Below are 16,151 nucleotides of genomic sequence, written 5' to 3' on the forward strand. Positions count from 1 at the left end.
CACATCTGGTGGGGGTGGCTCAATAGGCTGGGAGGGTCTGGCCTCCTTCTCTTCTGCCTCTACCTCCACCACCTCCACGGCCTCCGCTGATCGCCTTCTCCTGAATAGAGGGAATAGGAACTTCTGTCTTAAGAACATTTGATATAAAGAAATTCCAATATGGAGGGATCTATATATAATTGCAGTGGCTGCCATCTTTATGACGCATAACTCAATCAAAAATTAACAGTATGAAAAAAGACTTCCCCTCCACAGTGTCTTGATGGAACAATAGGGTGAGGAGACCCATGGGATGGGATTATCTCCTCAGTGTATCATAGGATGATCTACTTCTATACACCAGAGTCGGCTACTTCTTAATCCCATCACTAACACAATAGAACAAAGGGAAAAATAAACCAACACATTCATTGGGAGTCTCAGAGCAGAGTTAACCCTGATTGTGTTTATGGATTCACACCATGCTACTTTAACCACCTCAGCCCCCCTAGCTTAAACACCCTTAAAGACCAGGCCACTTTTTACACTTCTGCACTACACTACTTTAACCGTTTATTGCTCGGTCATGCAACTTACCACCCAAATGAATTTTACCTCCTTTTCTTCTCACTAATAGAGCTTTCATTTGGTGGTATTTCATTGCTGCTGACATTTTTACTTTTTTGTTATTAATCGAAATTTAACGATTTTTTTTGCAAAAAAATGAAATTTTTCACTTTCAGTTGTAAAATTTTGAAAAAAAAACGACATCCATATATAATTTTTTCTCTAAATTTATTGTTCTACATGTCTTTGATAAAAAAAAAAATGTTTGGGTAAAAAAAAAAAATGGTTTGGGTAAAAGTTATAGCGTTTACAAACTATGGTACAAAAATGTGAATTTCCGCTTTTTGAAGCAGCTCTGACTTTCTGAGCACCTGTCATGTTTCCTGAGGTTCTACAATGGCCAGACAGTACAAACACCCCACAAATGACCCCATTTAGGAAAGTAGACACCCTAAGGTATTCGCTGATGGGCATAGTGAGTTCATAGAACTTTTTATTTTTTGTCACAAGTTAGCGGAAAATGATGATTTTTTCTTTTTTTTTTCTTACAAAGTCTCATATTCCACTAACTTGTGACAAAAAATAAAAACTTCCATGAACTCACTATGCCCATCAGCGAATACCTTGGGGTGTCTTCTTTCCAAAATGGGGTCACTTGTGGGGTAGTTATACTGCCCTGGCATTTTAGGGGCCCATATGCGTGCGAAGTAGTTTGAAATCAAAATCTGTAAAAAATGGCCGGTCAAAAGGGACCACCAGAGGACCAGGTAGCAGGTATATTAGACCCTGTTATCAAAACAGCGTCTAATATACCTGTTAGGGGTTAAAAAAATCGCATCTCCAGCCTGCCAGCGAACGATCGCCGCTGGCAGGCTGGAGATCCACTCGCTTACCTTCCGATCCTGTGAACGCGCGCGCCTGTGTGCGCGCGTTCACAGGAAATCTCGTGTCTCATGAGATGACGCATATATGCGTGACTGTGCGCAGGGCTGCCGCCTCCGTAACGCGATCCTGCGTTAGGTAGTCCGGAGGCAGTTAATTAGAAATACGAAAGATGTGGGCTATAAACTCAACCAAAAATTCATGGTTTATAGTTCTCTCTAAACCAAATAGGTCAGAGTGGGGGTCTCCATAGTCCTGGGTCCATAGCCAGTAGGAAGGAGGCTAGCCCTCAGGCTTCTACTGTAGACACAGTGATGGTTCAGTCCGTCACTTGTCTGGCACAAAGCCAACACATCACATCACCCAAAGAACACCATCATCACAGTGAAACATGGTGGTGGCAGCATCATGCTGTGGGGATGTTTTTCAGCAGCCGGGACTGGGAAACTGGTCAGAGCTGAGGGAAAGATTGAAAGGGATATTCTTGAGCAAAACCTGTACCACTGTGTGCGTGATTTGAGGCTAGGACGGAGGTTCACCTTCCAGCAGGACAATGCGCCCAAACACACGGCTAAAGCAACACTTGACTGGTTTAAGAGGAAACATGTAAATGTGTTGGAATGGCCGAGTCACAGCCCAGATCTCAATCCAATAGAAAATCTGTGGTCAGACTTAAAGATTGCTGTTCACAAGCGCAAACCATCAAATTGGAAGGAGCAGAATCAGTATTGCAAGGAGGAATGGGCAAAAACGCCTGTGGTAAGATGTGGCAACTGCTCATAGAGACTTATCCAAAGCGACTTGGAGCTGTGAATGCCGCAAAAGGTGGCTCTACAAAGTATTGACTCTAAGGGGGTGAATAGTTCTGCACATTGACCTTTTCTGTTATTTTGTCCTATTTGTTGTTTGCTTTACAATTAACCAATTTAAAAGAAGGTCTAAGTTGTGGGCATGTTCTACAAATTACATGATGGAAATCCTCAAACAATCCATGTTAATTCCAGGATGTGAGTCAATAAAAAAAGAACGAAATCAAGGGGGGTGAATACTTTTGCTTAGCACTGTAGACATTACAGAGTGTTGGCAAAACATACAAAACCTATTTACGCATCTACCTGGGCATTTATCGCCCCGGATTCTTTTTATGAAACGTGGCTGTCTTCGCTTCATGTCTGACCATTTCTTTATAATGGCCAGACGGTGGTGTTTGCGACCCATTTGGCGCCACATTTCATAGGTCAACTCCCGCACTATCATTTGTTTCTCGACGTGGACCGGGTGCGGTCGTAGCCCCGACCCAACATCCGCTGCAAGAGAAAAATGCAAGCATATAATCCCAATTTTTAACAATAATAGTATTGAAAATAATTTACTCAAGTAAACTGCAAAAAGTATTTAATGCTTTGAGGTGGAAATATTAGATTTAGGCCGCCTGCACCGCCAGTATTTGCTGGTTCATTTACAGTTACCCAGGGTGCATCCCGGGGAGACGAACCAGCAGTACACCCCATACCGTACCGTCACTTCACTAGACAGGTACATCTCTGCTCAGCTGGCCAATATCTGATAGCTCAGACCCCACACACATACAGTCGTAATACAATCCCATCTTCTAACCGTAACAGTAAGGCCGCATGCACACAGGCGTGTTTTTTCTAAACTACGGACCATACAAACCCGTCCTGACGTCCTGCAGAGTGGACAAGCGCACGGAGTCATTGGTTGTTATGGAGACGTGCGCTTCCAGGCCACCACCGCTGTACTGTGATACAAGTGTATTACTGTACAGTGGTGGCGGCAAGAAGCGCACGGCGTCATAGCGAGTTAGCATTAGCAACCAATGACGCCGTGCGCTCGGCCACTCTGCAGGGTAACCTAACATAGTGGGTGTGATGTCACAGGAATAATTCAATAATATCTAGTGAGACCTTATAAAATTTAATGTTTGGTGCACTTATGAAAAATTTGAATCGCAGAAGGTCGCACTGGCGATTATTTTATAACACTCTTTATGCATATAAAGCGATTGTTCAGACCTGCAGGTGAAATGTAATCAAATCCACTACTTTAATGTAAGATTACTTACAGTCACCAGGAGTTCTTCCTCTTCCTCGTTGAACTTCGCTCCAACCATCGCATCCATCTAATTGCTAGTCGGTGCAAACCAGTTGCTGTACGCCACGCCTTCAGAACGCATGTGCTCTTGCGATTAATATTTTGCCGAAATTTCGCCGATGAAAAAATAATGCTTGAAAATCGTAAAATCGCTTAATACTTCTGGTATGTCAGTGTCCATGTTGTGGGACTATGTGTGCGCATTTACTAAGTATTTTGTGGCTTCAAATATGACCTGGAGGTTTCTCATGTTTGCATGCCATTAAAATGAATGGGAGCCGCCGCGAACCTGAGGTTCGCGAACATTTGAGCGAGTTTGAGCGATCGCGAACCGTCCCATCAGATGTTCGTCCATCACTGCCAATGACTAACAACCAGTAGATATTTAAGGCACCTTCCCTGGTAGTGGTGCCTACCTCTGCCTGTTTCTTGATTGTTTCTCTCTTGCCTAACCTGACCTGTGTATGATTTTTCATATTGATCCAGTGCCGCTTGCCGTGACCTTGGTTATGGTTCTCAAATTTGCATGGATTCTGCCTGTCCTGACCTTGGCCTGTCACTGACTATGAGTTTGATTGATCTCTTGGTGCCCTGCACCAGTGTCTCTGACTCCCAAAAGTCAGCTTCCCAACCACATTGGGATTATTCCAGAAGGTAGCGGCCTGGTGGTTCCCTGCAGTGAAGTCTAAATCCCTGTTTGGGGATAAAGGGTGAATACCTGCGGACTGGCTGGATAACACCCTTAGATCTAGCCCAAAGTCAAACCGGTTGGTTGGTACAGTGTTTTCACACCAACTGCCATAACATTTCCTTTATTACAATTTCTTTGTATTTCATGGCCAGTTTTTATACTGACATGTTATGGTGTTAGAACAACTGGCCCATTTACTCACATTTATCTTAGGATACATATACATTTATCAGCAGTTGCTTCATTAGGTTGGTGATAAACATCTACTGTCAACAATAGCAGATCTATTCATTGTCATCATGGTTAAATGTGTGGAAATCCTCATGCATCCATGTGTCTGATTCATTTTGATAAAGGTAATGTTTTCGACAATGTTGCAGGACAATGTTGCCTATTTGGGTGTAATAACGGCACCTGCTGAGCTGAAACCTCTCTCTGAAATCACAGTGAAGTATTGACAAGACAATTCAGCAATAGCAAAGTGGGCAACTTCTAGTCACTGGTTCAATTTTCCTCCCCAGAAGTCCATGTGGTCAGGAAATAGTGTTGTACTGATATCCTTTGCCACCGCTGTCTCACTTCTTCCTGTAGGCACAGGTAGTGATAGACGAACATCCGCCGGAATGGTTCGCGAACGTGATCGCGCGAACGCGATAAAATGTTTGCGAACCGCAAGTTCGTGGCGGGCCCCAATCACTTTAACCCCTTAGGGACCGGACTCATTTTCACCTTAAGGACCAGGCCATTTTTTGCAAATCTGACCAGTGTCACTTTATGTGGTGATAACTTTAAAACGCTTTGACTTATCCAGGCCATTTTTTTGTCACGTATTGTACTTCATGACACTGGTAAAATGAAGTTAAAAAAAAAAAAAACATTTTTATTTGTAAAAAAATACCAAATTTGCCAAAACTTTGTGAGGCTTACATAATAGAAACCACTCAAAAATGACCCCATTCTAGAAACTACACCCCTCAAGGTATTCAAAACAAATTTTACAAACTTTGTTAACTCTTTAGGTGTTCCACAAGAATTAATGGAAAATAGAGATACATTTTCAAAATTTCACTTTTTTGGCAGATTTTCCATTTTAATAATTTTTATGAAATTGCATATCTACTCGCGCGGGTTTGCCGCAATGCAACCGGGATGCATCCTGAGCCAAAACGTGACGCCCGTGTGAGAGAGGCCTTACACTTTTTGTGAAGTAAGGTGACAAAAAATGGCTTTTTTTACACCGTTTTTTTTTTTATCACAGGACCCCCCCCTCGCATTGTCCCCGGGTGCCTGCTCAATGACTTGAGCAGGCACCTTGTTCCGATCACCGCCCGCCGATGATCAGAACTACACATGACGTAACGGTACGTCATGTGTCCTTAAGTACCAGGACATCATGCCGTACAGGTACGTCATGTGTCTGCAACAGGTTAATGGCCGGCGAACCTGAAAAACCTTCAGCTCATATTTGCAGCCACCAAATACTTAGTAGAAGTGTACAAATAGTCCCACAACATTGACAGTGACATACTAGAGGGGGTTCTATGACAAAAATTCCAACAAAAAATATGTATCTTAATCAGGGGACATTTTTATGTATCTTAAAGGGAAATTCTCTGAAATGTGCCCTGTTGGAGCCAGAATTTTTTTTATTTTAGGCCACGGGAGTACGGGCCTTAAAAATTAGGCATTCACCTGACATAAAAGAAATTCTGATTATGTGGCTCGAGATACATTATGCGGTCAATGGATCAAAGTTTACTGTAGGCCACTGGACTACAGGCCCCAAACATTAGGCATTCACTGGACAGAAAAGATAAAGTGATTCTGTGGCCGGAGGTATATTACACAGAATTCCTCTGAGGCCCAAAACATTCAACGGACAGGAAAGGTACTTTCCTAAGACAGGGACCAATATTTGTTCCGGGTGGTGACGGATATTTGTGGGTTGGCATGAGAAAATTTTATTAAACGTGGTCGTCACAGGTGTTGAATTCCTCCGAGATCCATGCCTCATTCATTTTTAGAAATGTGAGGTAGTCCACACTGTCATGAGCTAGGCGAGTGTGCTTATCAGTCACAATCCCCCCTGCTGCGCTGAATGGGACAAGCCAAGAGTTCCATGGCAAATTGTGCCAGCTCTGGCCACAGGTCAAGCCTGCACACCCATTAGTCCAGGGGTTCCTCGCTTCTCAGAGCAACACATCTTTAAATCGTCCTCTTCTTGCATGCACTGTTGGATTGGTACCCGCAACTGTTTCTCTGTGAGTAGAAATTCCTCTGCCAGCGCCCGCAAAAGCAGAATGCAGCATTTCTCGAAGCAAGGCCTGGAAGTGCTGCATTCTGACAGCCCTCTGTGATGCTGGTAACAGGCCTGCCATTTTTTGTTTGTACCAGGGGTCTAAGTACGTTGCCACCCAGTACTGGTCCTTGCCCTTTATGCTTTTTATACAGCGGTCTCTCTTCAAACACTGGGGCATGAAGGTCCCCATTTGCACTAAACTGGAAGCGGTGGAGTGGCCTGGCTCCTGCTCAACGTCCAAGATAATGTGTTCCTCAGTCTCCTCCCCCTCGCCACGGACAACACCAGGGATCCCATAAACATTTAAAGCATGCTCTTCTTGTTCCTCCTCTGCCCTGGCACCATTCTCCTCTGACTCCTCTTCAGACTCCTGTTGACTTGTCTCAGATGGAGAAGCCACCCCGGGAATTCATCCAGCATTTCTATGTTAGAAAGTATATTATAAGTAGATTACACCCCTCAGTATGTCACACCTATCGATAGCACACCTATACCATTCCTTAAAATAACTTTTGTGGCCCTATTAGCTAGTGATTTGTGTCCCTAACAGTCTGTCCCTGCTCCACACAGCAACCTCTCCCTACACTGGCAAAAGTATGAATGTAAAATGGTGGCCATATCAGGTTCATTTATAATGTAATGGGTATGTCCATGTGCTGAAACATCTCAATTGGCTGTCCTGTACCACCTTATCGATGTGTCATGGGTCAAAGTTCTTCACAATGTAAAATAATATGGCGCCGTCGGACATCGCCATATGTTCGCCCGTTCGGCGAACCTCGAAACGAGCAAAGTGCGCCACGAAACAACCGCTGGGCGAACCGCAACGCCATCTCTAGGTACAGGCATTGCACTACTCACAGTGGCCCCACTCCTCTTCCTTCCACAGCTCTGGTTCCACCCACCATGGTCTTCTGCGAGCCAAGCCTACTTTAAAGGCTTCCAGGCCTGCTCGCATGCTTACTCTCAGCCTCTTGAAAGGACAGCATGCGCATGTCAAAATCCTTTCCCACTCAATGGGGGGTGTCCCTAGGTATTTAAGTTGCCCTCCTCTCTGAACGGGAGCTTGAGTTTTAGGTTTTCTAGTCTCTAGTAAAAAGCAAAAGTGTATTTTCTGTCTGACTACCCATTTACCTTACCCAAGCCTGACTACCGACTCTGACTTCTAGTTGCCTTCCCTGACCTAAACCTGTTTCTTGGATTACCGTACTGCCACCTGTCCTGATCTTAGCCTTGTCTCACGGATATCCTTGTATGCTGCCTGCTCTAATCTTGGCCCATCTCCTGACTACACATATTACCTGATCCTTCAGTGATTTTCACTGGTGTGTCCGACCCTGTTGGTCAGCCACCAAATGCACTAGAACTATCTGAATGGGTAGTGGTTTGGTGGCTACTCCTCAGCAAAGTCCGGATCCAGGGGTTAAAGAGTGAATACCACAGGACTAACAGGATCATGCCCTTAGTGTTACTCCTAACCAAACCAGTTCATTGGTAAAATGGATCCACACCCACTGCATGTTAACAGAGTATGTTCTGGAGGAAGGGCACACACAGTCATGTAGGCAACGAGACAGTTTTAAGCAATTTTAATGTACATAAAAATGTACAGATGGCTAGAAGTTACATAGCTAATACGATTGGAAAAAGACATAAGTCCATCAAGTTCAACCAAGTGTGAATATCATATAGCATCATTAAATATGAGTAAAGACGCGGAACTGTGCGACATTTTGAAAATGAAACAGTTTTTACAGACAAATGGCCAAAAGTACCAATGCCATAGAGAAGAATGACATTTCTGTGAAGGTGCAGAACTGTGCAACATTATCAAAACGACTAATATTACAGAGAGCTGAGAAGAAATACTGCTGCCATAAAGGACCATAACAATTTAGACAAATCACACAACTGTGCAACCTGCTTGAGAAGAGGACAGTTTTATACAGAAAGCCGACCAGAAGTATTATTGTCATATAGCAGAATTACATTTGAGTGACGGCATGGAACTGCGTGAAATTTTAAAAACTAGACTATTTTTATATACAGCTATTAATGCCACATTTATAGCAGAATTACATTTGGGTGGTGGCGCCACTTGCCTCACTGAATACCCGTTATAACAGTATACTGGAGGCTGGACAAGATATGGTACAATGATAGCACACTGGGCCATCTCCAGACACTGTCCCAATCTGCCTCCCAGAAGTCCACAGAAAGGGCGCAGTCATTTTGAAAAGGAGATAAATTTAAAGGGAGTCTATAAGAAACGTATCTGTCCGGGTTTCAGCGGTGCTGGAGCTATGGCCCTTGGTGACACATTTGGCGTGTGCTGGGGGATATTAGCAATGGGCTGAATGCTCAGCTGCTCTATTACTGTGTGCTAGTGTTTCTGACTAATGGAGCTCTGAGTAATGGACCCATCAGGTTCTAATCCAGGGACTTGGTGCTCTATTTTAACCTGTTCCTGGCCATACACCAGTGCAGTGATGGTCTCTGACAATCTGTGCTCCTGGTTCCTTGTTTCTGTGCTTATTGGGTTGCTCGTTCCTCTGACTCTGGCTTGTCTTCTGACCACTCTCTGTCTCTCGTTTGGTACTGTGTTGTCCATCTGGTTTTCAACTCAGCTTGTCCTCTGACCACTCTCTGTATCTGGTTTGGTACTCCATAGCTTGTCTGGTTCTGACCCATCTATGTACGACTCTGGTATTTTGTCTGTCTTGTTTGTTAGTGCATCTTTGCACTTAAATAGCGTAGGGACTGTCGACCCGTTGCGGTCTAGCTATATAGGGCTTCTACTGCAAGTAGGTAGGGACAGCGGGCTGGGTTCTAGCCTAAGGGCTCACTGTCCATGTTTGTCCCCACCTGATAACTGCGTCTGTCATGTAAATTTAACTAATATACTGTAGCTACCAGCAATGGCCATAATCACATTGTAAAAACATTATAACCATACCTTTATGTCATCTGGTTGTTTTTTCCATATCCAGAAAAAGCACTTTTATTCCTATAAAAAACAGCCTCCAAATTCCCATTGGGCAGTCTTTCCTTTTGGAAGTGCCTAATTCCGCCACATTTCCCCGCTGTCTGCTATTAGAGATGGCCTTGCAGTTCACCCGGCGGTCATTTTACGGCAAATTTTGCTCGTTCGCGATTCGCCAAACATGCGAACATATGGTGATGTTCGCATGCATCATATTCTTTTGCATTGCGCCGAACTTTGACCCATGACACATCCATCAGGTGGGACAGGACAGCCAATTGAGACGTTTCAGCACATGGACACACCCCCACCCTATAAAAAGAACCTGATCTGGCCGCCATTTTACATTCTGTCTTGCCAGTGTAGGGAGAGGCTGCTTTGTGTAGCAGGGACAGGCTGTTAGGGACACCAAATGCTAGCTGATAGGGCCACAAAAGTCCTTTTAAGGACTGGTATAGTTTTTGCTATCAATAGGTGTTATATACTGAGGGGTGCAATATACTTATAATATACTTTCTAACATAAAAAGTATATTATAGTGCATTTGTATTGTGCAGCAGTTGTGTGCGGTTCTGCTGCGATACTGCAGCCACACAGAGGGACAAACGCTATTGGAACAAATAATTGTAACGGCTTCGACATAACTGCTTCCACAAAATACTGATTGAGGGGTGCAATATACCTGCTTATACAAAATAATGATTAAGGGGTTCTATATAACTGCTTCCACAAAATACAGATTTAGGGGTGCGATATACTTGCTTCCACCAAATATTGATTCAGAGGTTCTATATACCTGTTTGCACAAAATACTGATTGAGGAGTGCGATATTCCAGCTTACACCAAATATTGATTGAGGCCTGCCATACACCGGCTTCCACAAAATACTGAGTGAGGGGTGCGATATACCTGCAATCACCAAATATTGATTCAGGGGTTCTATATACCTGCTTCTACAAAATACTGATTGAGGCTTGTGATATACCTGCTTCTACAAAATACTGATTGAGGCGTGTGATATACCTGCTTCTACAAAATACTGATTAAGGGGTTCTATATACCAGCTTCTACAAAATACTGATTGAGGCGTGTGATATACCTGCTGCTGTGCCTTTTCAGAAGTGTAAACAGTTATATCTACTTATTCTAGCTATGATGAATTGTTTATAGTCACTATTTGGTATGGACTTCTGGGAATTAGACTTCGTTCAGAGGAAGTTGTGTTTTGTAACCAATAGTCAATCGTCATTTAGACACTTAGAAGATCCACGCCACCTGTGGTAGTAGAGGCTTCATTGTGTATCTTATCTGAACATAAATTCCACAATGTGAGAAGTGTCAAGATGTTCCTCCAAATCTATATGATAGTTGTTTCATGTATCAAAGTTTGTCCCTCAGCTCTGAGATAAGGCTTCCAGATGTCAGGTATGTGTAGCAAGGATAAAGAAAGAAGAAGAGGAACAAAGAAAGGGAGGCGGGAGAAGGATTTGGATTATCAGAAAACTCTTGAGAGCTGACTTTCCTTAGACTCTGCCTATCACCTACCTTCTCTGGTAATGTATGATTTTATGTTGTGTAGTATTGATAAATTGATTCGCTTGATATCTAGCCAAAATCCTCATTTTGTGTGGATATAGTGTTAAGGTGCTACATCAATATTGGCGCTGTTCAGTTTTGATGCATATAACTGAATAAAAGATCTAATATTGATGCCACAAGAGAACTTCTCTGTTGGGAATCTTTATATTCCCTAGTTTGATATCCAGCCAATCAATTTATAAGCTTTATTGCAATACTACCAATACAATCCGAGATTGGTCATAGTTTTAGCAGAGCAAAGGCTCATATCTGTTATTTCCTTGATTGACTTTCTGTGCATAATCAATTGATTGGTATATCTCTCATAAATTGAAAGTAGTATTGTATAATATTCTTGTGTTGGTTGAATAGTGTTTTGATTGACGCCATCTAGTGGCGAATTCTGGGTACTGCATTTCATTGTGTATCATTGAAATTTACATAGATACATTTTTTATTGTATTTTAAATCATTGTATAATAAATCATTTATATTTTTGCATAGACACTTGTACCCTGTTCTCACTGATTTCACAACAGTAAAATTTTTATCCAGTGGCCGCCTAATGAACCTCGAGCCACATAATCACAAGTTCTTTTCTGTCCGGTGAATGCCTAATTATTGGGGCCTATAGTCCCGTGGCCTAAAATAATTTTTTTCTAGACTCCAGCAGGGCACATTTTTGAGAGTTTCCCTTTAAGACACATAAAAATCACCCCTGATTAAAATACATATTTTTTTGTGGGATTTTTTGCCAATGACCCCCCTCTGGTATGTCACTGTCCATGTTGTGGGAATATTTGTGCAATTCTAGTAAGTATTTGGTGGCTGCAAATATGACCTGAAGGTTTTTAAAGTTCGCCTGCCATTAAAGTCACTGGAGCCCGCCACAAATGTGCGGTTAGCAAACATTTGATCGCGAACGCGTGTTCACATTCGCGAAATGTCCTGCCCGATGTTCGTCCATCACTATCTGCTATTCCCCTAACTTCCCAAGGCTCCCTCCCCCGACATCACAGTGATGCAGGGGAAGAAGCCTTGGGTGGGTGGGGAGAAGGCCTTTCTATAATCACACTGATATTGATGCACTGAAATGTGCTGAACAGGAGCAAAATTGCAACTGGTTTGTAAAAAGAAAAAAGTGCAACTGCACAGAATATCCAGCAAAACGTGTGCTGCTGGAGGTACTGTGCATATGTCTATAAAACACCATCTACTGAATGTTGAGGTTTCATGAATAAAGATAAAAAGGCTAGCTACTCATGCACAGAATAAACATATCTTTTTGGAAGCTCTGCAAGATTTTTGTGATTGCAGTGCATTACATGAACAGCTCTAGATGCCCTCACTGTAAGGTAATCACACAGAACAATGCCCCTATGTTCTCCTTCTCTACTGATAAAACCCTGACATTTCTACCTATTAGTTCAATCTACCAAACTAAGTACAATGAGGAACAGAAGTATTTCAACACCCTGCAATTTTGCAAGTTCTCCCACTTAGAAATCATGGAGGGGTCTGAAATTCACATTGTAGGTGCATTCCCACTCTGAGAGACAGAATACAAACAAAAAATTCAGCAAATCACATTGTATGATTTTTAAAGAATTTATTTGTCTGCTGCACATAAGTATTTGAACACCTGAGAAAATCGGTGTTAATATTTGGTACAGAAGCCTTTGTTTGCAATTACAGAGGTCAAACGTTTCCTGCAATTCTTGATCAGGTTTGCACACACTGCAACAAGGATTTTTGCCCACTCCTCCACACAGATCTCCTCTAGATCTGTCAGGTTTCGGGGCTGTCGCTGAGCAAAACTGAGTTCTGCTCCCTCCAAAGATGTTCTATTGGATTTAGGCCTGGAGACTGGCTAGGCCACTCCATAACCTTGATATGCTTCTTACGGAGCCACTCCTTGTTTATCCTGGCTGTGTGCTTCGGGTCGTTGTCATGTTGGAAGACCCAGCCACGACCCATCTTCAATGCTCTGACTGAGGGAAGGAGGTTGTTGCTCAAAATCTCACAATAAATGGCCCCATTCATCCTCTCCTTAATACAGTGCAGTCGTCCTGTCCCCTTCGCAGAAAAGCACCCCCAAAGCATGATGTTACCCCCCATGCTTCACAATAGGGATGGTGTTCTTGAGATGCAACTCATCCTTCTTTTTCCTCCAAACACGACGAGTGAAGTTTAGACCAAAAAGTTCTACTTTGGTCTCATCTGACCACATGACTTTCTCCCATGCCTCCTCTGGATCATCCAGATGGTTATTGGCAAACTTCAGACGGGCCTGGACATGTGATGACTTGAGCAGGGGAACCTTCCATGCAATGCATGATTTGAAACCATGACGGCTTAGTGTTCTACCGACAGTGACCTTTGAAACTGTTGTCCCAGCTCTCTTCATGTCACTGACCAGCTCCTCCCTTGTACTGTACTAATGGGCTGATTCCTCACCTTTCTTATCATCAGTGATACCCCACGAGGTGAGATCTTGCATGGAGCTCCAGTCCGAGGGAGACTGAGAGTCATATTTAGCCTCTTCCATTTACTAACAATTGCTCCAACAGTTGATCTATTTTCACCAAGCTGCTTGGCAATTGCCCCGTAGCCCTTTCCAGCCTTGTGGAGGTCCACAATTTGTCTCTGATGTCTTTTGATAGCTCTTTGGTCTTGCCCATGGTAGTAGTTGGCGTCTGACTGACTGTGTGGTGGACAGGTGTCTTTATAGAGCTCAGACAGGTGCAACTAAGTTAGATTAATGAGTGGAGTAGATGTGGACTTTTTAAAGGCACAGTAACAGGTCTTTGAGAGCCAGAATTCTTGCTGTTTCTCACGTGTTTAAATACTTATGTGCAGCAGTGCAAGACAAATAAATTCTTTAAAAAAATCATACAATGTGATATCCTGATTTTTTTTAAATTCTGTCTCTCAGAGTGGGAATGCAACTACAATGTGAATTTCAGACCCCTTTATGATTTCTAAGTGGGAGAACTTGCAAAATCGCAGGGTGTTCAAATACTTCTGTTCCTCACTGTATATCCCTATACTATCTCTGCAATACCCTAAGATGGCTGGCTTGAGTTTGTAATTGTCTGCTGGGCCAGACAGACTCATGTGACACATGTACTCTCACATCACTGGCTAAGTTCACAATGGCATCTGTGCTTCAGACATATCACAGAACCTGATGGGACAATATCTATCCAGCCACATGATTGGCTGATAGGCTGTCTGCAAAGACCGCCAGCCAGGGTTTCTCCCAGAGTCATGTGATCTGTCTTCCCCATCTTCCCCGCTCTATTTCTCTTGCATTTTAACAGTAAAATGGCAATCACTGTTTGGCAATAACTAAAAAGTAAATTGTCAAAACTACGGATTTGTTTGGCAGAAGAATTTTTGTGAAATTTATATTGAATCTTCACTACTGTTATCCCTTTTACAAAAAACCTTCTTTGGAGAATGATAAAAAATATGGATTCCTTTATATGATATTCATATTAAACACCTGGAGAAATGGAAACTAGCAATATGGCACCTTACTAAATATGACTGATCTACCCGACATACAGATGTAGCCAATGTTATCTTGACTGGCTTAACGCGCTAAGGCAACAAAATGATATTACAGTGATCATGTTACAGTGACCCTCCTGGCATGCCTGGAGCCAGGATAATGTTGGCTACATCTGAACACATGAGCTCAAAATGAATGTTGTCTGAGCGGTGCTAATGCCCATCTTGTAGATTTGTACTTTCATATGAAATTGTCCCTACTCACCAGTCTGGTTGGAGATTTTGCCTTCTGCACAGGGGGCACAGTAGTAGCAGCATTTCTGTTTTCTTTCCAGTAGGACTTTCCAGTATCCATGGAGGCAACTCTCACTACAGATGGAGCTCGGTGTCTGGAAAAGTCATATACACATGTACATATACGTATTTAATGCTTGCCTTTTGAGACATAAAGGTGCTCTCCCTTTTTTAAGTGTTCTGCATGGCAAGACAACTTACTGTTATCTCACATATATATTCTTATTATTATAGCCAAATTTACCACCCTAACTCCCCCCACAGGTTTTACACTACATAGACAGTAATATACCGAAACGTGCAGATTGTTCCCGATTGGTGTGTTATTACTTTGTGGAACTTTTTGCCGAATGGTTCACGAAATATCGGCGTTTTTGTGGCGAAATTGATCCCAGAGGAATGAATGGCAGAATTTTCAAAACTAGAGTGGGAGCTGAAAAATCAGGACATGATTTCTAAACTGCCACCACTCCACCTACACAAATCTTATATCAAAACATTCATCTATCCCTGCTGCCACTAAAAATGTCCACGGCTAAACCATAGTCCTGATAGTTTTCACCATATGACCATTTGTTTGCAACTCACGCAGCCCATTGACATTCATTGAAACTCCACTATAGCCACCTCAAATTTGAAGGGCAATTTCTAAACTGTTCCTTCATTTTTATTTATTTCAGAGACATACTATGCATCAAAATTTAGGTCTGGGTCTTATATAAAGCTCTTCGCTGTAGGATTTATAGATGGCAACCACCAGTAAAGTGAGCAAGTTGGAGCAGTTTGTTTTTAACCGCTCTTTTCTGCCCTTGCTGTAGAGTGAGTTGCCATAGGAACCCAGGTGTGTGAGCAGCCAGCAGAGTGACAAAAGCTAGAGTGTGAGCTGAAAAATCAGGACATGATTTCGAACCTGCCACCACTCCCTCATTTTCAAGCCCACCTACACAAATCGGCTGCTAATGTTTTTATAAATGTATGTTTTAACCCCTTAACGACCCAGGACGATAATGCTTGTCCTCAAACGCCGGCACTTAGCGCTCGAGGACGAGCGCTCTCGTCCTGCAGTCGTTCCTCCCCCCGCGTGCAGTCCCCCCAGTCAGCAGCAGAGATCCGGTAGTTACTGACCGCCGGATCCCTGCTGCATCCACCAGCAACGGCGATAACGCCGATGCCGGTGGATTAACCCCTCATATGCCGCGGCATATGGGAGGTTTGCGCTCCCTCACCTCATGCATCGGGTCCCCGC

At 43.1% G+C, this 16,151-nt stretch overlaps 1 protein-coding gene across 1 annotated transcript in view; it reads right to left on the bottom strand.

Annotated features, from left to right (window-relative positions):
* The window catches only part of LOC120997773 (vomeronasal type-2 receptor 26-like), a 110,315-nt gene that overhangs the window by 37,139 nt on the left and 57,025 nt on the right, over positions 1 to 16,151 (bottom strand). Inside the window, exon 3 of the mRNA XM_040428040.1 lies at positions 14,877 to 15,000. Within this exon, the coding sequence (XP_040283974.1) occupies positions 14,877 to 15,000 (124 nt within the window). The remainder of the gene's footprint in view (positions 1 to 14,876; positions 15,001 to 16,151) is intronic.

The sequence above is a fragment of the Bufo bufo genome, chromosome 4 (assembly GCF_905171765.1).
Source record: "Bufo bufo chromosome 4, aBufBuf1.1, whole genome shotgun sequence".
NCBI classification, from domain to species: Eukaryota; Metazoa; Chordata; class Amphibia; order Anura; family Bufonidae; genus Bufo; species Bufo bufo.